At 34.3% G+C, this 26,188-nt stretch overlaps 2 protein-coding genes across 7 annotated transcripts in view; both read left to right on the forward strand.

Moving 5' to 3' along the window:
- Positions 1-26,188, forward strand: part of RABGAP1L (RAB GTPase activating protein 1 like) — a 728,064-nt gene that overhangs the window by 254,731 nt on the left and 447,145 nt on the right. The gene's annotated exons all lie outside the window — the stretch shown is intronic.
- On the forward strand, positions 7,814-12,981 carry GPR52 (G protein-coupled receptor 52). Its single transcript, XM_072830708.1, has 2 exons — positions 7,814-8,698; positions 9,787-12,981. Exon 2 carries the CDS (start codon positions 10,005-10,007, stop codon positions 11,088-11,090), a length of 1,086 nt encoding a protein of 361 aa, XP_072686809.1. The 5' UTR covers positions 7,814-8,698; positions 9,787-10,004; the 3' UTR covers positions 11,091-12,981.

The following is a 26,188-nucleotide window of genomic DNA, read 5'->3' on the forward strand; positions in this document are numbered from 1 at the left end:
AGATCATATTATGCATGGTTTTATTTTATTGTTCTACATACTATTTTTGACCTATTAATTTGATTTTAATTATATATTTTGAGGGTTTCCTCCACTTAGAGTTAAACATACATGTAAATTAGTATTATTCTTTCTGTTTTTTCCTTTGTGACTGACTAAAGATAATGAAATTTCTCAAAGGGTTTCCTTTCTTGGCCAGTTGTCTTAGATCCCAGCTAGCTAGGGCAGTCTCAGAGTGTTGTATAACTGGCATTTAAGAAGTCTTTTCTCACCCAGTGTCTCACTCGCATCTGGGCTGTTGTGTCTGTGAGTACAAACACTGAACCATGAGTCAGGTATACTGGTTGAGAGAGTGTGAAAGTAGGCATAGGATAGATGGACTTATTCTGTCCAATATGATCTATTCCTTTAGACATTATAATAACTCCCTTCTTGATGGGACATTGCTTTGGAGGATTCTTGTATTTTTCTTTTTAAACATCAATATATAGGATTTCCTGGCAACACCTTAAAATTCACTCAAGTCATTTAGGGCTCTAATTTGGTGCTTTTACAAAGAAATGGAGCACTTAAAACATGCAAGTACAGTCATAGCTTTATTATTCTTTGTGGCTGTAATTTACATGTAAGTGAAATGCACAGATCTTAAATGTCACATTTTGATGAGTTCTGATATATATGCATGTATGTTACAGATATCAAGATACACAATGTTTCCATCATCCTAAACATTTCCTAATACCTCTTGCTGGTCAGGACACACACACAAACACATCCACACCCTGCAGGAGGCAATTTCTTTCTTTCTTTTTTTTTTTTTAAAGATTTTATTTATTTATTCACGAGAGACAGAGAGAGAGAGAGGCAGAGACACAAGCAGAGGGAGAAGCAGGCTCCATGCAAGGAGCCCGACGTGGGACTCGATCCTGGGTCCCCAGGTTCTCGCCCTGGGTGGAAGGTGGCCCCAAACTGCCGAACCACCTGGGCTGCCCAGGAGGCAATTTCTTTCATCAGAAATTAGTTTCACCTATTCCAGAATCCTATGGACATAACCACAGTTTGTTTATCTGTTTCCCTGATGATGGAAAAATGGGTTGTTTTTAGTTTTGGGGCATTAAAAGTAAAGCTGGTGTGTACATTTTTATAAGTTTTTTGTGGATATATGTTTTCATTTTGATTGGTTGGAACTGGTGAGTCATAGCGTAGGTTTGTTTAATATTTTATAAGAAACTCCCAAACTGTTTAAAAGTTTTAAAAGGAGCCCTTTTGCACTGTTGATGGGAATGCAAACTGGTGCAGCCACTGTGGAAAGTAGTATGGAGGTTCCTCAAGAAATTAAAAATAGAACTACCCTGTCATCCAGAAGTTTCATTACTGGGTATTTATACAAAGAATAAAAAAAACATGAATTCGAAAGGATACATGCCTCCCTATGTATATAGCAGCATTGTTTAACCAAATTATGGAAGCAGCTCAATTGTCAAGAATGAAATCTTCCCATTTGCAACAACATGGATGAAGCTAGAGAGTATAATGCTTAGTGAAACAAGTCAGAGAAAGACAAATACCATATGATTTCACTTGTGTGGAATTTAAGAAACAAGCAAAGGGAAAAAAAAGAGGGAGAGAGACAAATCAAGAAACAGACTCTAAATTATAGAAAACAAACTGATAGTTACAATAGGGGAAGGAAGTGGGGAGTGGGTTAAATAGGTGATAGGGATTAAGGAATGCAGTTGCCATGAGGAGTGTCAGGTGATGATGTATGGAATTGTTGAATCACTATATTGTATACTTGAAACTAATAGAACTGTGGGAAAAAAATAATATAAAAGAAGTTGAGCCATTTACATCACCACTAGCAATTGATAAGAGTTTGAATTGTTGTGCATTCTTACCAATATTTAGTAATCACTGTGTTTTAATTTTAGCCATTCTGGTAGTATATAGTGATACCTCATTGTAATTTTACTTTGTCTTTTCTTGATGACCATTGATCTGAACACTTTTTCATTTTCCTGATGGCCATTTGTGTATCTTCTTTTGTGAAGTATCTATGATAGCATTTCCCCATTTTTAACTGGGTTCTTTGTATTTTTACTAACAAATTGTAGAAGTCAGTTATACATTTTAGATACAGATTTTTTGTTAGGTATATATTTTGCTAATATTTTCTCCTAGCCTTTTGATTTACTGATTTTCTTAATATCTTTTGAAAAGCAGATTTTTGATTTTAGGTATACTTTATTACATTTTACTTCTATAATTACTGCTTTCTGTATCTTAAGAAATCTTTATCTACTTACATATCATGAAGATATTCTCCTTCTAGGATGTTTTCTTATAGAAGCTATGTATTTGTAATTTCAATTTTTATGTTTAGATCTATGATTTATCTCAAATGTATTTTTGTGTATAGAATGAGGAGGAGGTCTAAGTTCATTTTTCCCCAGATTTTTCTAGTAACATTTACTGAAAAAAATTCTCTTTTCCTCTTGACTTGCTCTAGAGTTTTTAAAAATTCAATTGGTAAGTGTGGGTTTATTTTTGGACTCTGTTCTTTTTAGTGACTTATTTGTTTATCCTTCTGCCAGTCTTGATTACTGTGGTTTTATAGTAAATCTTGAAATCAGGTTGTACAGTTCTCCAACTTTTAAAAAATCATTTTCCCACATTATTTTAGCTACCAAATAGGTCCTTTTTTGTTTACCTACAAATTTTAGAATTAACTATTTAGTTCTACAAGTAGCAATAAATCCATAGATGAATTTGAGAAAAATTAACATTCTTAATAGTATTGAGTCTTCTAATCCATAAAGGTGGTATATCTCTCCCATATACTTAGGACCTTTTAATTTTGTAGTTTTCAGGGTAGAGGGCTTACACATCTTCTGTTAAATTTATTGTTATTTTCTGCTTTTTAAGGCTACTGTAAATGGCTTATTGTTTTAAAATATTTACTATAGTTTGTTGCAAGTATATAGAAATTCAGTGATTTTTGTGTAGTGACCTTGTATTTGGACAAGATTTACTCATTAGTTCTAATGGCCTTTGGGGTAGATTTTTGAAGTATTTCTTTCTTTTCTTTTTTTTTTTTTTTTAAGATTTTATTTATTTTTTCATGAGGGACACAAAGAGTGAGAGGCAGAGACATAGGCAGAGGGAGAAGCAGGCTCCATGCAGGGAGCCCGATGTGGGACTGGATCCTGGGACCTCAGGATCACAACCTGAGCTGAAGGCAGATGCTCAACCGCCGAGCCACCCAGGCATCCCTAAAGTATTTCTTATGTATGCAGTCATCTTCCTATTCTTGTCTGTCTTAGCTATTTCTTTTTCTTGCCTATTGCACTGGCTGGGACCTCAGTACAAATTGCATGGGAGTGGTAAGAGCAGACATCTTTGTCTTGTTTTCGGTCTTAAAAAGAAAGCGTTTACTTTTTCACCATTAGATATTGTACTAGCTATATATTTTTCCGTGGAGCTTTTTTAATCAGGTTGAGGAATTTTTCTTCTGTAGTGCCACTCACTTAACACTTGTTAAATATTTGTATGTGTTAATAACCTGTCATAATGAAATAAAGTTAATAATATAAACTTGTTATCTGTTCTTGAGAGATCACTAAGTCAGTGGATTGTAATATGTATTACCTCAGATGGTTTATTCTTTTTAGCATTTAGACCAAGTTGCTTTGATGTAACATTTAAAATATATTGATATTGCATTTTGTAGCATTTGTCATTCTTAAAATAAGTAAATAATCATTATCTACTGCTAGATAGGATTTTTCAAAGCACTAGTCAAATACTCATATTGAATTGGGTTTAGGTAAAAGTATAGATGAATAATTTTGCCCTTAATTTGAGTTTAGTAGAAGGATAATTATTCTTCCTCTGCAATTTGGTCATATACTTTATAACTTTTTTGTGAAGCTTGTATGTCATTTAAGGGGCTTTCAGGGAACTTTGGATATTCTGAGTTTCGCAGAAACTGGTTATTAGTGTTTTTCTGTCTTCTTATAGACTCTTCAAGTTATTTTTATGTGCTTTATATTAAACACTTGTTTAGCTCCAATTTTATGCCCAACAGTGTAGAGTAGGCACTTAAGATATAATGAGAAGCAAAACAGTTATTGTTCCCCTCATGGGGCTTACAGTCTAGTTAGGAAGACAAAATTGAATGAAATAGATCATTATAAACTATGATAAGTATGGAATATGGTCTAATCTAGGAATTCAAGGAAGGTATCTGTGAGGAAGTGATATTTGAACTAACTCTGAAGGTTCCATCTGAATTAACTAAAAAAGTGTGATGTCCTGAGGCAGTAGAGAACATAGCAACTATGTGTGGGACAGGGGATGGATGGAATAGGGGGACGTAGAGCCAGTTTAGCTAATCCTAAACAATATAGGAAAGAGGTAAGATTGGATAAATATGTGGAGGACAAATTTTATAGGACCTGTTAAGACTTTATCCTAAGGGCAGCGTGAAACCACTGAAATATTTTAAAGGGGGAGTGATACCATCTGGCTTGCATTTTGGAAAGAATATTCCATCTTTGTGCATAATGCATTGTGAAGCAAGGCCCCAGGCAACTCAGGAAGACCACACTGGAAGCCACTGCATCAACCCACACACAAGATAATGCTAGCTCATGGAGAGTAGTGACAGTGGAGATGGAGAAAAGTTAATAGATGGGAAGAGTACTTGAAGAAATAGATACATTCGGAATGCATACACCTTATTTATACTTTTTTAAATGTTTAAAAAAAACCTTTTCTTTATTCTGTATTTGTTTATTTTTTGCTATATTACATTGTAATATACATGTAATATTACATTACATCATTACCTACTGTTTCTCTTATTTACCACTGACTCATGTCCTTCTCTTACTTTGTTTGCTGTTTAGGCCCTGAAATGCTTAGACGTTTAATAATGAAATACTAATACATATAAAAGAATATATGAAACACACTTAAGGTATAAATAAATCAAATACCTATGATGTGTCATCTCATAAAGCTATAGTTTTAGCTGTTAGAAGTAATTCTGAAGTATCTCAAATAATAATTCCTCTTCGATATTTCCGGACCAGCATTCATCAGTTGAAAGGAAAGGGAGGTTGTTGATAATGATTCTAATAAGAATGTCAGTAATAAAATACCTAATGACCCCTAACATGAAGAGAATTATGTCTAATTTAAAAACAAAGAATGCTTTATGTAATGTGCTTTGTAAATATATGATATTAATGCTTTTTTGTTATTTGCACTTTACATTATAAATTAGTTCCTATTATAATCAGATTAGAAAAAAGAAGGGAAAGGGAGAAAAGTTAGGGGCCAATAGAACTAGTCAATCTCTAAAAAAAGAAAAGAAAAGAAAAGAAAGAATTGTCTTGTTAGAACCATTGAAGTTTTTTTGCAATTTGGTAGAAGGAAAGTAGGAAGCTTAGTGCATCAGAGGCTCTACTTGAACTCTCTCTTATCATGTATCTTTGGAAGTGTATACAATTATGGATTAGAGTATTCATGGACTCAAATCCCTATCAGTTATAGTTTTTGGAAATAAATGTGTCAAACTAAAGCAATCTAGTACTTGAATTTCCCTATGAGGTTTTGTTTTGTTTTGTTTTTTGCCATTTCCCTGATTTTGGAAATACTACATTCAAAGCTATTTTAAAAATATGTAAAGTCTTGGGGCACCTTGGTGGCTTAGTCAGTTAAGCATCTGCCTTTGTCTCAGGTCATGATCCTGGGGGCCCTGAGATGTAGCCCAGCTCAGCAGGGAGTCTGCGTCTCCTTCTCTTTCTCCCCACCCCACCTTCTGCTCATGCTCTTTCTCAAATAAATAAATAAAAATCTTTAAAAAAAGAAAGGAGTAGATCTTTTAAAAATACGTAAAGTCTATCTTTGTAAATGGTTTATTTGTATTTTGGTGACACGGATAACTTTAATAATTGATAATGTTTTATTTTTCGATGCTTTTATAGCAAAGTTTAGTATTTAACTTTAATATGGAATATGGGATCTATCTACATTCATGAATATTTATCAAGTGTAATTTTTATTTTCAATATTTATTATAAAGGAGATTGTTAGTTAAATCCAATCTTGTTTGATTTTAATGCTTTTAGGTATCCCTAAAAGTCAAAATACTTCCCTGTAAAATAGGATCCTCTGGCCTTATGTATTACATTCAAATATTTACTTTTAAACCTCAACATAGTACTCATTCTACGATTGTTATTCTAACTTGTTTCATAAATTATTCTGGTAGTGAGAAATGCACTATATGTCACCTAAACCTCTGAAGATTTTTAACAACAATATGGCTTTCCTGTAAGGCAGTTCAACATGGAGGAAAGAATAGGGTTTTCTATTCTTTAAAAATTATTTTAAACAAAACTGATGAACATAGGGGAAGGGAAAGAAAGATAAAATAACATGAAATCAGAGAGGGAGACAAACCATAAGAGACTCTTAACAGAGGAAAAAAAAATCTCATAGGGAAATTCAAATATTAGATTGCTTTAGTTTGACACATTTATTTCCAATAACAAGGGTGCTGGAGGGAAGGTGGGTGGGGGGATGGGGTAACTGGGTGATGGGCATAAGGAGGGCATGTGATGTAATGAATCCTGGGTGTTTTATGCAAGTGATGAATCACTAAATACTATCCCTGAAAATAATAATACACTGTATGTTAACTAACTTGAATTTAAATAAAATCTAAAAAAAAAAAAATCCAAGGTAATTCTTCTTAGACATTTTCTTAGTGGCAGCCACCAGTGGAAAGGAGAGGGAAGGAGGGGTTCATCAGTATGGTGTTAGGAGTGACAGTTTTGAACCTGTTTCAATGCTAGTTTCAGGACTCTGGTAGGCAAGTTATACTTACCTTTTCTAGTACCCACCTTCTTCCTTTGGAAAATGATAATGATGGGTACCTATTCCATAAAAATCTAAGATTTTTATAGAAAGAAAGTATATAAAGCACATAGCATAATGCTTGGCACACAAAATGTGCTCAACAGATGTTAGTTATCTTCCATTTTCATCTTAATTTTCCTTATTCTGAAATAATTTGTAAATTAGTTCTAAGTCACTTTAAGGGAAAGTGCTGACCCCTTAAGAAATAGGCTTAAAATAGAAAATGTTTGTCTGTAGTTAAGTCAACATAAATGGAAATGTTTTTAACCTCCATCAGGTAAAAGAGCTTAATTTGCTTTCTTCTAACTTGGGTACGGGTGGCTCAATCACCAAATGACAGAATTCTTAGATCCTGAGTGTTTTTCATATGAGGATTAAAAAAAATGTTAAAATTCATATGGGATAAATGGTCCTTCTACTTATTTCTAAAGCCTACTTTTCAGAGTTCACATTTGATGGTAAATATTTCCCCAAATAGATTTTAGCATAGAGGTGTTAGTTCCAGTGCTTTTTTATACAGTTAAATACATCAAATTCAGCAGTTTGGTGTGGGTGTGGCAGGGATTGGAGAAATTATTAAATGACAACTTCTATTAACCAAAATATAACTGTATTTTAGAGAGTAAAAATAGTAGCCATATCACTTCAGTTCATGAAGACTTAGCTGATTTTTAATAATTAATATGTTTTTTTCTGCCAGTGAGCATTAGATTTCTGCTGACTTTTTAGTGTCATAGTACCTCATAGTAGTTTCTCTACAGGGTTTAAAGGTATATCCCAGTGCTTTTTTTTTTTTTTTTCTGTCCTGTCCATAGGTAATAATCTTTACAAATGCTGTAAGGAGGCTGCCTCTAGAGATTCACATGTGCCATTAATATGTTATAAGGATCGGTCAGTTGCATTGTCTTCTCTTGTCAATCTTGATCGGAGCTTGCCGAGTAAGTCTATAAGCCTGCATGTGCCTGGCAACTGTTACCTAGTGACAGTTTCAGCTGCAGTAGCCATTGGCTGTGCTGTTGATTGGGGCAGGAGGACCGAGTCACCTTTCTGATGGTGAGTTCTTCTGCATCAGCTCAGGATGAGGAGGAGGAGCAGGGCTCCGGCTCAGGTGGAGGCAGTGATACTGAGAGATTGTGAAGAATATACCGACAGCATCCTGGTAACTGCATCACAGTAAATCAGACTTCTGAATCAAGCAACCCAGCCTAGCAGCTGATAAGAGTGAATGTAGGTGAGAAGATTGCCTTATTCCTGTATGAAGAGAACTATTTTGTGATAAGTGAAACTAGGAATGTACAAGGAGGAATATCCTGTGGCTATTATAAAAGAAGAAAGACTTCCCTGAATGACTTGGTGGTGCACGAGAAAATAACTTTCAGAAGAATGCTTTCTGTTAAGCTACTGCTTTTTTCCTGAAGGAAATGTTTTATTTCTAATGCATGTTATTTCTTCAAGAGGTATGACAACAAAGACAGACAAGAAACTCTGAAATACCTGTACTTTCAAAAAGATTTTTGACAAATGTTAACCTGATACCAGAATGACCTTGGAAGCCTTTTGGATGGATTCTATCCTGCAAGCCTTTCAGTATTTCAAAGTCTAGGATTTAAACTCATCTTGATGCTTTAGAGGTATAAAATAAGACCATCTTAAAACCTACCTAATGGCCCCTGTATTAATTGAGCTCTTGCTCAAAATAGAATACAGAAATACAAGAGGCATTTTCGTAACATATGGCTGCTATGTAACTGCAGATATAACAAACAAGGTAATTTTCCACTTTCAGAAGATTTAGTCAAAGTAATCATCGAATGTGTTAATCCTCTGATGAAAATAGAAGAGATATAGAAACATAGACTACAAAGCCTAGTGGAAATACCTAAGTAATGAATAATGGCAGTATTTCTAGTCAAAAAGCTCAGAGTTTATAAGAAAGTTTCTGTTGTCTAAATTTCATATTTACATATATATGTGGGTTATAGATATGGTTGCAAGGTGAGCAATAACTTTGAGCTATGTATTTTATGATTGTGTTCCATTATAAGGAAGGTGGCATATCAGATAATGGAAGTTATTTTCTGTTTTTGATGTTGAGATTAGTTACTTATTTTCCCTTTGAAAAGGAAAAAGTATAAATTACATTATTGGTGGTAGCACTAGTAATTGTAATGGACTAAAACTGTTTTCATATGAATGCTTAAAAATTGCATGCATAATCAAAACTTTAAAGTTTATCATATTTTGTCAGGTGTTAACCCATTGTATATTACCTTCCCTATTGGAAATGCTTTTGTTTCCTCATGAGAGTTATAGGGCAATCTGGAGTCTGTTACCTCTGTTCTGCTCCTTTGTGCCCAAGTACAGCTGAGTCTTTTAGAATTAACCTTTGTGTGTATGTGTGTCAGTGGTGGTGGGAAGGAGTTAGCTTTTTTGAGAAATGAGAGAGAATTAGATCATGAAGTTGATCTACCAGCATCAAACCCTGAACGGAGCCCAAAGACACTCTTTGCTGCAATGAACTTTTTCTTAGATTTGCAACTAGATCTTAGATCTTAATTATTTAAATTGTAAAATATGAATCCACTTCTCATGATAGATGAAGCAGGAAACCCGAGACAATTTAAGACTTTTCCTTTTCTCATTCTTTTATTTGATCCCTAACAAACAACCTTTCTGAAGAGACCAAACAGCCCACAAAGGGTTTTCTTCCCTTGGCAATTGATTTTCTTTTCTTTTTCCCGATTTAATTTTTTATAGTACAAGGTGATCCATTTTCTCTAGAAGTGCCTGTGTCTTCAGAAAGTTTGAGAGCACTGGAGGAAGCTAATCAGTGACCTTTCTTCACCTCCTTTCTAGCTTACTTCCCTTTCTTCCCCCCTAAAGTTGAGATGTGTCACTGCTGCACTGAGCTGATGAAGAGGCTTGAGTACTCTCTCGGAGGCTCGGCTGTGACAGAAGCACTGCCACTGTCTACTGAAGCTGATCCTAAGACACTCTTGTGCAGAGTTTAACACATGCTGGACAGGGCACCTGCTTGCTGGAGCCAAGGCTACACGTTTCCTTAATTCCAAGCCATGAATGAATCCAGGTGGACTGAATGGAGCATCCTGAACGTGAGCAGTGGCATTGAGAATGTGTCTGAACGTCACTCCTGCCCACTTGGATTTGGCTACTACGGTGCAGTGGATGTGTGCATCTTTGAGACCGTTGTTATTGTCTTGTTGACATTTCTAATCATTGCTGGGAATTTAACAGTCATCTTTGTCTTTCACTGTGCTCCACTCTTGCACCATTATACTACCAGCTATTTTATTCAGACAATGGCATATGCTGATCTTTTCGTTGGAGTTAGCTGCTTGGTTCCTACTCTCTCACTTCTTCACTACTCCACAGGTATCCATGAGTCATTGACTTGCCAGGTTTTTGGATATATCATCTCAGTTCTAAAAAGTGTTTCTATGGCATGTCTTGCTTGTATAAGTGTGGATCGCTATCTTGCAATAACCAAGCCTCTTTCCTACAATCAACTGGTCACCCCTTGTCGCCTGAGAATTTGCATTATTTTAATCTGGATCTACTCTTGCCTCATTTTCTTGCCGTCCTTTTTCGGCTGGGGGAAACCAGGGTACCATGGTGACATTTTTGAATGGTGTGCCATGTCTTGGCTCACCAGTGCCTATTTTACTGGTTTTATTGTTTGTTTACTTTATGCTCCTGCTGCCTTTGTTGTCTGCTTCACTTACTTCCACATTTTCAAAATTTGCCGGCAGCACACCAAAGAGATAAATGACCGGAGGGCCCGATTTCCTAGCCACGAGGTGGATGCCTCTGGAGAGACTGGACACAGCCCTGACCGTCGCTACGCCATGGTTTTGTTTCGGATAACCAGTGTGTTTTACATGCTGTGGCTCCCTTATATAATTTACTTTCTTCTGGAAAGCTCCCGGGTCTTGGACAATCCAACACTGTCTTTCCTAACAACCTGGCTTGCTATAAGTAATAGTTTTTGTAACTGTGTAATCTATAGCCTTTCCAACAGCGTTTTTCGGCTAGGCCTCCGAAGACTATCTGAGACAATGTGTACATCTTGTATGTGTGTGAAGGATCAGGAAGCACGAGACCCCAAACCTAGGAAACGGGCTAATTCCTGCTCCATTTGAAGAGAACTGTATAGTAAATGAAATGTAATCTGATAGGGGTTTTGGATTGTATTCTTGATTTATCTGGAGATTTGCCACTAGAGAAATATTTACTTAAATAGTTGACTAGGAGATAAAGGGACTAAAGGTTTCTTTTTTTTTTCCCCCCTCTTTTTTCCACAGTGGTCGTGGCGGGGAAACTAGAGAAAAGAATGTATAGAGGGTGATCTCATGAGATAATTATAGTGTATGAGTATAAATGTACAGTAATAGCAAAATTAAGCACTGAGGATGAAAAAAAGTATTGGAAAAAGTATCTCCGATCTTCCACAGGACATGAGCAAAGCCCCTCGGCATCTCTGTCTTCTTTGGCTGAGCTCTCTCCTCTGTCTTTGCCTCTCGTTCTGTCTGTCTCTGTCTCTCTCACTCTTTGTGGAAATTACTTAAATAAATTGCCCTTTATGGGAAAATGCTGCATATTATATATGTGGCAAATACAATTTTTTGCATCAAAGTATACTTTTAGACATACTAATTTGCAATCCATAAGTGGTTTCTCCATGAAAGATGCATCGTAAGCATTGTATTTTATTACCTGCCACATAACCCTTTTGTTTTTATAAAATCCACAGTGCAAAATTTCTGCTATAAACAAAAAGAAATAGTATTTTTTTTCCTTCTGGGTAAAATTGTGCTTAACCTCCTTCCCCCTTTCTGACAGCCAATTTTTTTTCTCTCTTTTTTTTCTTGATCTGCATCCAAAAGTACCTTAATCCAAAAGTGTCTTAGCTAATGAAAGAATCTACTATATAAAGCAATCATAATGTTATCTGTTCCTTCCAACAAAGCAATCTATAGCTTGATTGAGATATTGTGTTAAATATTTTTAATAGCTTTTGTAAACATTTTTATCTGTTTCTTTTTCAATTAGCTATGTGCCCAAAGTCGTTTTTTTTTTTTTGTTGTTGTTGTTTGTTTGTTTGTTTGTTTGTTTGTTTTTGGCTGTAATAAGGTTTTGTTTTTCTTTAAGAAAACCCACAAATAATTCTAGTGCAGCATAGAATATTCACCCAGAAGTGAGATATTGATTGCTCTTCAGGTCATGCTTTTTTTTCTCCCTTAGGAGTAAATACTAACCTTTTTGTGTTACGTCTGTGAAGCTTAGTGTTGTGTCCACCAATCATTTGTATGATATGCATTTGCATATACTATATTTTTTACAACAAAGAAAATGTAAATTATATTATGTGATCTGTGCCTAATGTTTTCTTAGCACAATATATAGATCAATGTTGCTTAAGTCATCAACATTGGAAAAAATATACAGGAACTTCTTTGAAGAGAAAAATACTTTTGTGTAGTTGTTATTTAGATATTTATATTAGACCAAGCTGCATTCTTAGTACTGCTGAGAATACAATATACTTAATTATCAAGTACAGGTAAGAGCTGTCAGTATTTTCTTTTGTAATCTGTTTTCATACGCAAAGATTAAATTAACTTATTTTTTAGTGTGCTACTTGGAATTGTATAATAAATTGTCAGGGGTTTAGATGTAGCAAAGTGGCATTTGGGGAATTAGTAGTAAAGCAGGTGTGAGTGATAAAACATACAAATCTTACTTTTTTACTATAAGTTTCCTGCCTGACAGATATTTTAAAGTTTATATAAAACTACTGAGTATTTTTCTTCTCAGCATTTTGATTTCTTTGTTTTACGAAATGCATTTAATGAAATGTGCCTATGACTTCAAATTGGAAGCCAGCTGTGTTTGCACACTAGTAGTTTGACTTCAGAGGTCCTTTAAGAGAAATGTCATCACTTTATTGAGGTTGTTCTGAACCCATGTATATTTTTAAACATGTAAGAAAGGTTTAAAATAAAGAATAAAATAGTATTCTATATATCAAAATCAGACTTTGTTTCAGTTTAATTAAACACTCACTTAGAACAAGAGTTTGCTTTTTTGGAAATAAAAATTTAATTGTTTGACATTCCTGTGGTTTAGGTAATGTATATTAATTCTTGCTCTGTATTTGCCAGTAACATTTGGATAAGTTGAAATGAGCCTTTAAATTTAGACCAGTTCAAGGAAAACAAAATTCAAGAAAGCATAATACTACTAACTTTTCAGCTGTCACAAATAGAATCTTCAACATTGTGTGCATTATTTGGGAATCAGATTTTTATTTCTTTAGTTTAATGTGTAAATATAATTAGAAGGGACTCAGTAGATATTCTGTAGAGGAAACCTGATGTTGTGTTTATTGCATTTTTCTCTTCTGGCTTTTCCTCATGATAATTAATAATAATTATGTGTCAAGTTTTAATACTGTGTTGTTTTATATATATTTTAACATTTAATCCTCACTACACCCCTTTCAGATAGGTACTGTTGTTATTCTTGTCCTAAAGATGAGGAAACTAAAGAAGGGTGATTAATGCAAGGTCACTCAGTCAGTAGCAGAGGTTCATTCACACTCAGGTGGGTTGGAGCCACTCTGCTCTACTGCTTTTTTTTTTCCTCAAAAGCTTTCAGATCTTTGTACCTCTGTCTGTACCTTATCCTTACAAAATTTCTCTGAGTTTTTTTTCCTTGCCTAAATCTTTTGCTTTAGTCCTTTCCATATCTTGTGATATCTTTTCCCTTGATCTTACAAATTGCTTTTATTAAAACATCATTCTAGTAAGCCCAAACTTGCCACTTTAGTCTGTAATCAAAATTAAACCTTAGGGTATAGCATTTCCTTGACATTGTCTTTATTCACTTTTTAAAAATTTTTGTTGAAGTTTCATCAGATCTCTATACATTTCCTATTGAAAAACAATTTTTGATGAGGGAGAACAAAGAAGGGAGCCTTAATGTAGCCTACAAGTTTTAGGTTTAGATTTTAATTTATTATGTTTTACATGCAACTTGAAGGCAAGCCACTTCACTTCCTTTTGACATATTTTAATATATGTTTATGTAGTATGATAATACTTATTTTAAAACTACTCTTCTTTTAGATTAATGTATTTTAAGAATAGAAAGCATAAGCATTATTCTCATTATATTGCATTCAATGGTAATTATCCAATTTGGTTATAAGTGACAGCCAAACAATAATGCTGTAGTACTGAAGGTTCTCTTACCTGTGGAGACGTTTCTAAAGTTATGTAGTGTTGGAAGGAAGTCTTTATAACCCACCAGTGTATGAAATCTGGACTGAAATCCTGTCTTCCTGTTTGGCCCTAAGTAATATACCAAGTCCTCAGTTTTCTCATCAAAAAAATCCAGACACTTGTACCTTCCTGTTAGGCTGGATTTGAGGACTAAACAGGATAATGTAGGCTATGTGCTCAGCATGGCTCCTGGCACATGAAAACATTCAGAATATGGTAGGTCCTGTTTCACTATGGCTGCCATATTTATTGCCATCATAATTTAAAGATCACTAATTCCAATTTAAGAAAATTACATTTTATAATGTGCTTAATCCATGGGGTTTAAGAGTTTCCTAAAATAGTATTTTTTCAGATCTGTTTAAACTCAGATTTGGCTTAAACTCAGATATTTTTAAATATAGAAGATGTCAATAATTTCTGAAAGCACATTTTCCAGGAATAATTATTCATGAAGACATTTGAGATTAAGGATAAACTAGCAAGCAGTTGGGATAATTCTGAGATGAATTTACCTCCTTACCTGATTGTATTAAAATATGCTTAAACATTTTTCTTTTGTCAGGTTGGCAGTAGTAGGAAGGATTGTTGAGGAATGTTTTGCCATTTTTCTTTACATTTTAGTTTTATTTATTTACTGAATGGAATTTAAGGTATTTTGTTATATCCATGTTGGAAGAAACAAATATTTACCAGCAGGTTCATTGTACATATAGCACTGATTTATGAGTTTAGAAATAAATGAAGTTGTTGCCTTAAAGGACTTTCCTCTGTCTTTCTCCCAGGAAGTTAATCATTAGATATGAAAAAGATATAATTGTGTGATAAAGGAGGTTAAGATGTGGGGAATTTGCTAGTATAATGTGTTCATGTAAGGCATCACAATGCATAGGAGCTGATGACACTGAGTTGATGTGATATTCTGGTGTGTAGATTCCAACAGTTGCTCTTCTCCATGAACAAAACTTTATTTTTGGATTAAGAAGAATATGTAGAAAGTGGCTTACTCTACAACCAAATATATAGACATTGAGTAAAGTGAAATGACTAGAAAAGAAAAAAATGAAACAGATTCTCTTTTCAGTTTTTCTTGTGAGTTTTATTCAGTGCTAGTTTTGGTCTGTAAAATAGTCATAACTTTAATAGTATAAATATTTGTCTTTTAAAATATTAAAAGTGATGTAATCAAGTCTTTTCTAAATATTCTGTTTAATTTTTTTTAGATGAACATTTACTTCTTTTATAATCAGAAAAATAAATTTGGTTTATTAAAAAGAACACCGAGGATACCTGGGTGGCTTAGTTGGTTAAGCATCTGCCTTGCACCCAGGTCATGACTCCGGGTCCTGGAATTGAGCCCCAGATCCGACTCCCTGATCAGTGGGGAGTCTGCTTCTCTCTCTCCATTTGACCCTCCCCCTACTCATGCTCTCTTTTTTGCTCTCTCTCAAATAAATAAATAAAAATCTTTAAAAAGACTGCTGAAAAAAAAAAAGAATGCTATTTAAAAAAATATTTTGAGGGGTATCTATGGTTAAGTGTTGGAGTCTTGATACTGGCTCAGGTCTTAAGATTGAGCCCCACATCAAGCTCTGCACTCAGCATGGAGTCTGCTTGAGATTCTTCCTCTCCCTTTCCTTCTGTCCATTCTCCTTCTTGCATGTGTACGCTTTCTCTCTCAAATAAATAAATCTTTAAAAAAATATTTTGACATTTCACAAAACAGTTTTTTTTGATTCTACAAGTAACATTATCCAGTTAGGTTTCAATACTGTTTTTTTTGAAGAGAGTCTATATTGTTTTCTCAACAGTTTCATACATCATCCAGTGCTCACCACAAGTACATTCTTTAATCTCCATTATGTATTTAACCCAGTCCCCTTGCCCTCTTCTCTGTAACCATCAATTCTCTATAATTACGAGTCTGTTTCTTGATTTGTCTCTCTCATTTTCCCCCTTTGCACATTTGTTTTGTTTCTTAAATTCTACATATGAGTGAGATCACGTGGTATTTGTCTTTCTCTCATTTTGTTTAGCATCATACTCTTTAGCTTCATTCATGTCATTGCAAATGGGAAGATTTCATTCTTTTTTATGGCTGTATAATATTCCATTGTTTTATGTATATATCACATCTTCTTTATCCATTCATCAGTCAATGGACACTTGGGCTGCTTCTATATCTTAGCTATTGTAAATAATGCTGCTATAAACATAGGAAGTGCATATATCACTTTGAATTCATGTTTTTGCATTCTTTGGGTAAATACTCAATCATGCTATTGCTGGATCATAAGATAGTTCTATTTTTAACTTTTTGAGGAGCCTTCATATTATTTTCCACAGTGGCTATACCAGTTCTCATTCTCACCAATTGTTCAAGGTTTCTTTTTCTCCACGTCCTTGCCAACACCTGTTGTTTCTTGTGTTGTTGATTTTAGCCATTCTGACAGGTGTGAGCTGATATCTCATTGTAGTTTTGATTTGCATTTCCTCAGTGGTAAGTGATGGTGAGCATCTCCTTATGTGTCTGTTGGCCATCTGGATGTCTTCTTTGGAGAATATCTGTTCATGTCATCTATCCATTTTTATTATTTGTTTTTTGGGTGTTGTATCAGTTCTTTACATATTTTGGATACTAACTATCATATTATCATTTGCAAATATCTTCTTCTATTCCAGGTTGTCTTTTAGTTTTGTTAATTGTTTCCTTTGCCGTGTAGAAGCTGTGTAGAAGCTTTTTATTTTGATGTAGTTCCAGTTGCTTATTTTTGGTTTCATTTCCCTTGTCTTGGGGACCTGCCTAGAAAACAGTTGTGATGGCCAGTGTCAGAGACTCATTACTGCCTGTGTTCTCTTCTAGGATTTTTATGGTTTCAGGTCTCATGTTTAGGTTTTTAATCCATTTTGAATTTATTTTTGTGTATGGTGTAAGAAAGTGGCCCAGTTTCCTTCTTTTGCATGTTGCTGTCCAGTTTTCCCAGTACCATTTGTTGAAGAGACTTTCCCATTGGTATTTTTTCCTGCTTTGCAAAAGATTAATTGACCATATAATTGTGGGCTAATTTCTGAGTTTTCTGTTCTATTGATTTATGTGTCTATTTTTGTGCCCATACTGTAATGTTTTGATTACCACAGTTTTGTAATATAACTTAAAGTCTGGAATTGTGATGCCTCCAGCTTTGCTTTTCTTTCTCATGATTGCTTTGGCTATACAGAGTCTTCTGTGTTTCCATACAGATTTTAGAATTGTTTGTTCTAGTTCTGTGAAAAATGCACTTGGTATTTTGATAGGGATTGAATCTTTGCATTAAATACAAAGATTGCTTTGGCTAGTGTAGACATTTTAACAATATTTATTCTTCCAGTCCATGAGCATGGAATGTCTTTTCCATTTCTTTGTAGCTAGACCATAGAGTTTTACAATTTCTGTAGTATTTATTTCAAAGAAAATTTGCTGAGACATCTGATACAATATTAGATACTCTTGACTTATTTTCGCTTTAACATGTGATTTTGAAGTGTTTTTTTTTTTTTGCAGAATCTGAAATGAATCTCTGTGGCTGTGGGGTTTTTTAGCCCACCATTGATGACACCTTGTAGCATGTTGCTTATCTTTAAATAACAGAAGATTGGCCCTGTATTGCGGAAATAGGATGCAGCTGATGTGTTAACTGCATTTTATAGATAGGCAAAATATTCTGCTTCTTCAGTTCAACATCTTCAAAGACCATATCTATAATTGAAACAAATTTAATTCTAGTATATTTAGCATACAGTGTTGTATTAGTTTTAGGTGTATGATATTGTGATTCAATAATTCTATATCAGTGTTTAGAATAACTTTCTAATGGTAACTTTTATTCTCTTTTTATTTATGGTTCTCCAATAAGGTGAAAAAAATCAGAATAATAAATTCAGGAGGAGTCTGTTATGTCTGATGAATATTTAGCACGAAAGGCATATGTGATATCAGTACCTTCACTGTGGTGAATGGGACCAGATTAATTTTTCAGATTCTACATTTCTAAAATTTGCTGCAAAAAGCATATAGCATAGTGGTAGAATTTATGGAATGGAAATATTTTCTAAAATTCCAGAACTTAACGATATGCTACTTTATGCAAGAGAAATCACATTTATCTTTGACTTTAGAAATTTGACTGCAATTTTATTTTGTTTTCTATTTAAACAAGTGTGAATAAAGTTGATGCTAATTAAGTATCCAAATATGCTTTATAAATTTAAAGTGGTGGCATTATTTGAGTTGGGAGGCCCAGGGAAAAAAATCTATACAAAGTTATATAGCCTGTTCTTTAAAATTCAAAATGTATATTTGAATGCAATGCATGCTAATGCAGTGAATGCATTGCTGCAAGAGATGACCTGTGCACTTGTCTGAAGTTACACCAGACATAAATAGTTGCTCATGTATAAACTGTAAAATAGAACTTTAAAACATTTAATGATGTTTCTAAGAGAGTTTCAAGTTTAAAATAGATATATTAAATTGTACATTTTATACTAATAGCCTCTTCACAGTTTTTTTTTCCTTTTTACTCTTTCAGGAATTTTAAAGATTTTATTTATTTGAGAAAGAGTACACACAATAGAGACAGAGAGAGAAAGAGAGATCACCAGTGGTGGGGAGGGACAAGAAGAGGGAAGAGGCAGGCTTCCCACTGATTAGGGAGCCAAATACAAGGCTCAATCCTAGGACCCTAAGATCATGACCTGAGCCAAAGGCAGCCACTTAACTGACTGAGATACCCAGGTGCCCTTCTTTCAGGAATTTTATAATAAAAAATCTTAAATTGGTAAAATTGATATTATAAATGAAAAATTTGGAGATTAAAAGAATTTCTGGAAAAGCAGATAAAAAATCCTGAAAATCCTTGTTTAATGTTTTAATATATTTAAATCTAATTTAAGTTCTATTTAGATTTTTCTTATATTTATTATTTTGGCAAGGAAAGGACTCAAATTTTGGTTTTTAGAATTGCTTGAAGTTATCAATTTTAAAATAGATCACAGTTCCCTGTTTGTAAGAAAATAACTTCTGTATAATGTATACCTAGGTTTAATATAATTTGTATTGAAATAAAAAATTACAGTGAGATAGACATTCATTTTTTTCTCTTTTCAAATAGATTTTGAGGAAAATGAACATCCCAAGTATTAGTTTTCTGTCTTATTTCTGTTGTCCCAAGGCAATGTTTTTTCCCAAGGCAATTTAAAAAATGTATTACATCTCCAAGATCTTAAAACTTTACTGTATTTCTAGGTATATTTATTTGAAAAGAAATCTGGAAACCTGTATTTTGAAGATTTATATTTATAATGTCATGTTGCTAAAAGGGTCTTGTGATGGCTTCTGTTAATTAATTAATTAATTTTAAAAATTTTATTTATTTATTAATGAGAGACACACAGAGAGAGGCAGACATAGGCAGAGGGAGAATCAGGCTCCCTGTGGGGAACCCAACGTGGGACTTGATCCCAGGACTTGATCTCAACCTGAGCCGAAGGCAGACACTCAACCACTGAGCCACTCAGATGCCCTGGCTTCTGTTATTTTAGTCATCAATTTCATGTATCAGCCCTTTTTCTAAATGTGATTTAACACTTACAATTAACTAGACTTAAAATTTAGTAGAGGGCTATATTTGGATTTACTTTTTAGATTTTTGAAGTCCAGGACATTCTTTGGTAGCATAGGGACAAATAAAAGTGGGATGGGGGGACAGAGAGAGTGTTTTAATGCCTTTACCATATTACAAACTTAGGGGGAAAAGTCCTGGCATTCTTAATTGTCAGTCATTGTAGTGTGTTTAATTACAATAATTGAAGGTACACATCTTTTATGGAAAACATATTAGGATTTGAAGCAGTGTTCTTGTGCAAGATCACCATGGTGTCTCAGTTTGGAATATTACTGTGGGATGTATTCAAATGATTCAGTGTTACATGAGGAAGATGGAGATAACTATGTGCCTCTCCGATCACGTCTGAGGGCTAAGAAATTATTAGAAAAGACTGCAAGTTAAGATTTGAAAAAAACTTAAAATACTTTTTGAACATGTGTAATGCCATTGACATTATGAATTAGATGTATTTTAAAAGCTTCTGTGAGTAAGCACTATCTCATTTCACATATAGAAATCTGAGATAAGATTTTTCAGTGACCTGACAAGATCATATAGCTAGACAGAGATTCTACTGAGCATATGTCTTGTGTAGCAATAGTTTTGTCTGTGATTAGGCTCTTGAATAATGTGTTTAGGGGTGGCTGGTGGTAGAATGACCTGACCCTTCTTCCCTGAGTAGAAAATGAAGACTTAGTTGATACAGGATAAATTCTATTTGAAATTTTAACTTCTAAAGTAGGAACGATTACCTTAAAATTAACTGTATGTTGCAGATGAGATTTTGAGATCATGAAAAATGTTAATAAGATGTATTATCAACACTCCTCATTGTTTTGATATTTCTTAAAACAATTTCTCGTCCTTAGAGGGTAACAAAAATGTGCCTCTCCTTTTCAAAACATAACAGTCATCTGCTAAATATATTGAGATATATAGACTGAATTGAATGGTATTAGCTCTGTATTTAAAACACTGTAATGATGATGAACTGTCAAAATCACATTATCTTTATGTAAAACTACTTTTGAAAAGTAAACATGTCATAGTCATGCACTTTATATCCTGAATGTTCTTTGTGATGGAATTGCAATATTGTTGAAGTCATCATAGGATGGGTTTTCCTGAAGCATTATGATGGAAAAGTTTTGACATTTCTGGCTATAGTGCTTTATATATGCATTGTGTTTAGTCTATAAAATAATACTCAGGAATCGGGATCAATCTGAATCAGTGACATTTTATTTTTAGAGATTTATTTACTTAGAGAGAGAGAGAGCATGTGCAAGTGGGAGGGGTAGAGGGAGAGAGAATCTCAAGCAGACTTTGTGCTGAGCTCCATCCCATGACCCTGAAATTACAACCTGAGCTGAAAACAAGAGTCAGACACTCAACTGACTGCACCACCCAGGCATACCATGAATCAGTGACATTTTATTTTTTTAATTTTTTTTATCAGTGACATTTTAAATAAAACCTTTCTAATACATAATTCAGTTTTACTTCAGTAAAATAATATGGTTACAGAAAAATTAAAGGAACTCAACTTAGGCTAACACAGAAGTGTCTTATAAATGTCCTTAGATAAAACATTTCTTTAGTTTCTAGTATATGCAACAATAGAAATAAATTCAACTGAGTTATTTGAGAAATTTATTTTCTTAGAAATTTAAAATTTCTGTGATTGTGACTAATTTATGGTATGAATTAAAATGACTTATAAGATGGGTCATTGCATAATACAAATTACTGAAATTTTAACTCACATTCCATATTGACTAATTAGGACAATAAATATTTATTGATTGTGTTTTATGTGCAGAGTATAAATTATGGTTTGTAATGCTCCTGGATGATTTTAGGTCCAAAGATTTACTTAGCAAGCAAGGAAGGCAAGCAAGGGGGCAGATCACCTAATTTCCAGGATTTGAAGGTAGAGATTTCAGAAAAGTCCTAGAAACAATGCAATAGATTGAGGAATTAGAGGGACCAGTGCATTTAAAAAGATGAACTGACCTGACTGCTAAGTAAAATAAGTCAGTCAGAGGAGGACAGATACCATACATATGATTTCACTCATTATGTGGAACTTAAGAAAGAAAAAAATTAGCAAAGAAAAGAGACAAACCAGGAGACAGACTCTTAACTATAGAGGGCAAACTGATGGTTATAAGGGAAGTTGGCAGGGGGGATTGAAGAGTACGCTTAATCATGATGAACACTGATTGATGTATAGAATTGTTGCATCACTATATTGTACACCTGAAACTAATATAAGACTATGTTGGGACACCTGGGTGGCACAGTCAGTTGAGCATCTGACTCTTAGTTTTGCCTCAACTCATGATATCAGGGTTGTGGGATTGTGCTCAGTGTGGAGTTCGCTTGGGTTTTTCTCTCTCTCTCCTGCCCTCCCACCCCTGCTTTAACATGCTTTCTCTCTAAACCTCTCTCTCTCTTTCTCAATTTCCCCCTTTCCAAAATAAATAAATCTTTTAAAAAAGACTGTTAACTGTCCAGGAATTAAAATTAAAAACTTAATTAAAATACTTTAAAAACTAGTGAATAAAGAAAAAAGAGACCAAAAACCAGACTCTGAAATATACCGAACTGGTGGTTACCAGAAGGGAGGTGGATGGGGTGATGGATGAAAGACGAAGAGGATAAAAGAGCACACAGCATGTGATGAGCACTGCGTAATGTTTAGAATTGTTGAATCACTATATGGTATACCAGAAACTAACAACACTGTTTATTAATTATAGTGTAATTAAAAATAAATATATAATTTTAAATGAATAGGATAGTTTCACATAAAGCTGAATAATAACAGCAAATTGTTAGGTTTCCATTAGTTTGACTTTAAGTGAAAGCTCTCCAGGGGTCATTGGGTCTTTCTGCCTTTTTCAGAACAGTCAATGGACTGTAGGGTCTTAAGAGAAGACCTCAGGGATTTCTTATTGAGCTAATTTGAGCTTTAGGATATTGTCTGTGCTTCATCATATATTCAACAGCTTGCCTTTTGGTAATCACCTTTTATTATCAGACAAATCAGGACGCCTGGGTGGCTCAGCAGTTGGGCACCTGCCTTTGGCTCAGGTCATGATCCCGGGGTCCGGAATCAAGTCCCACATCAGGCTCCCTGCGGGGAGCGTGCTTCTCATTCTGCCTATGTCTCTGCCTCTCTCTTCTCTTAGTTTGTGTTTCTCATGAATAAATAAATAAATCTTTAAAGAAAATAATATCAGACAAATCTATATAAAAAGATGAGCTATAGCAAATCACTTTAAGTTCTGCCTCTCTTAATTCTCATGCCTTCTACATAACTAATTTTCCCTTTGCATCCCCAATCAAGATTTATTTTAGTTTTTAGTTTTTAAAGAAGTCATCTTCTTAAGGAAATATAGGGAATACATAAAGGACAAAAAAGAGAATAAATCACCCATTTATTTTATCCATTCCATTTTTCCACTCTGGATTAGGACCTTTTTCTATGTAAAGGATATTTTTAAAGTCAATTGTGGGTTTGTTTGTTTAAGATTTTATTCCTTTATTTTAGAGAGAAAGAGAGCAGGGGGAGGAGCAAAGGGAGAAGGACAAGTAGACTCTTCCTCATTCAGCATGGAGCCCAACCTGGGGCTTGATCTCATGGCCCTGAGATCATTACCTGAGCCAAAATCAAGAGTTGGCCACTTAACTGAGCACTCAGGTACAGCTCTATGTAAAGGATTTTAAATGTATTTATTTATTTATCTTAAATACTTCCCATGTTATTGCATACTCTTTACAAGCATCTTTATAAATGAGCCTTTTCTGTTTTTAGTATTATTTTCCTACAGTTTTTAAGAAGGAGAAATACTGAGTCAAACTGTGTGAAGATATTTTAAGATTATTTGCATATATTGCCAGTTGCTTTTCAAAGGGAGTAAGCCAGTTTTTCTTCACACCAATAACTATCAAACTAGGTTGTTTCACTACAAACTTGCCAGCAACAATTCTACATTAACAAGTAAATTAAGATAATTAATTTTTCACTTTAATTGCCTCCTAGCCCCTATTAGGGGTTGCTTTGTTAATGTGATTTTTTATGGTACTTTTCTTCTCCACTTAAAAAAAGTAACTAGGATGGATCTGTGCAGCCCCATTTAAACCAAAGTGTCCAAATTCTTTATTTCTACATCTTTGAGCTCAGATCATTTTCTCACTTTTATTAGCTTACCATTTACTTTGTGCTTCTGCTTTGTTAAGACCATGTATCATTTTAAAAACACTGAATTCTTTCAATGCTGTTCTCCCATTCTTGGTGCTATTTTCAGCATTGCCTGTTTCTTTGTATGCTGTGTGTGCTACATGATAACTTATATACTGGAGTTTGAGAAAGATTTAGAACATTTTTCCATTATACTTTTCATTCTCTGTTATAGCAGTAATATCCCTACTGGCCTGTCATTGTAGGGGAAGATCTTTTTATAAGTGGAGATTTTCAAACCCAGCATCCTTTGGAATGTATGTGGACATCAAGACTTCAGCTGTTAAGGGCTGAGAACCCCAGGCCTAGTTTTGATACCAAGGATACCCCTAACCTACAAAAGCATGGGTATAGTTCCCACAGTGACAACATGAGCTGTGGTAAGCAGTTGAGTGGCTTTACCACTTTGGAGAAGTCATACCTGGTGTGGATGTCTAAGGAGCAGGGAGATGCTTAGAAGTCTGCACCCTTTCTCCTTATTATGTCTTTTACATCTGTTTCTTCAGAGTGTTGTATAGATAATGACTATTTGTTAAACTGAGTGTAAAGTATCTATATAGTAGTAAGTCATGTATTTTTAAGTGGAATTAAGTGGAATTCTCCAGATAAACTATATTTTTGAGTCTTTCCCCTTTTCCTGCCCAACTCAGTTGAGGGTGTGTTTGGACTGAAGATTACTTCAAAATCTTTTCCCTCTCTGCCTTTCTAGTAGAGTGTAAATGGAAAGCTATGGAAAAGGGTATATTAGAAGAGTTAAAAGATTCTTTAATACAAGTTAATATAGGTATCCCCTCTAATTTAATTCTTCCTTTCATAGTCTGCATTTAATAGACTTATAGGCTTTGAATATGTGTTTTAAAAGAAGATGAATGCACTTTGGGGTAGCTTTGGATTTAGGATAACTTTTATTTATATTCAGTTGAAATGAGTATCTTTCTGATACCTTCCTATCATGATTCTATAGAAAGAATTAGTCTCAGTTGCTTAAGTATTTGCCTTTGGCTCAGATCATAGTCCTGGGGTCCTGGGCTGGATCCCTGGGTTGGTCTCCCTGCTCAACGGGTGTCTGCTTCTCCTTTTCCCTCTGCCTCCCCCACCCCCAATACTTGTGCTTGCTTGGGCATGCTCGCTCTCATATAAAATCTTTAAAAACAAGAATTAAAACTTGTAGTTTGCCCAAGAACCTTCTGTATCTATTAGTAGAATGGTTGTTTCTTAGAAAAGTCTCTTACTCTTGAACCATTCATTACTTGTAAACTACTGTTTTGAAGCTCATTACTATCTTTTTCCTGAATGTGCTCTAATATATCCTTCTTTAAATGGTGCTCAGAGCTGAATATAATGTTCTGTATGTGATATGACCATTAACAAAAGAGAATGGGATTATCTTCCTTGGTTTATATATCATACTGCTATTCAGAACAGAAGTAAATTAGGTACCTTTGATAGTTGTATTTTATCACTTAACATACTGAGTTTATTTTCAATAAACTCTTAAGTCTTTTTCATACATACTTAATTATATGTTTCTTCTTCCTACATGTACAGTAGTTTGTGGGAGGTTTTTTAAGCGCAATTTTATCTTTATCTCCTTAAATTTCATCTTGTTAGAATTGGATCAGTTGTTTCAGCCTTTTTAAAACTTCATTGTATCTTCCAATGTATTTGTTAAACTTTTGTAGTCTGCAAACGTGATGAACATTTTTAATGTGTAAATCCAGATAACTAATGTTTAAAAATCAATCTCAAACTATATTGGTCATGGGTCCTCAAAACCACTCCCAGGTTCAGTGATTTGTTGCAGGTTACTCCTAAGATTTAGCATATAGTTGAACTTGTGGCTAAGATTTATTACAGCAAAAGGATACAAAGTAAAACTAGCAGAGGGAACTAGACAGAAGTGTTTAGGAGTCTTCTCCCAGTGGAGTCCCACAGCACACACTTTATTCCTCCAGTGAATTGTGACAACATGCACAAATTATCACGAAGCTCATTAGAGATTCAGCCTTCTAGGATTTTACTGGAGGCTGAGCACATAGGTACCCTCTGCCTTGCACCAA

This window comes from Canis lupus, chromosome 6 (assembly GCF_048164855.1).
Source record: "Canis lupus baileyi chromosome 6, mCanLup2.hap1, whole genome shotgun sequence".
Classification (NCBI taxonomy): domain Eukaryota; kingdom Metazoa; phylum Chordata; class Mammalia; order Carnivora; family Canidae; genus Canis; species Canis lupus.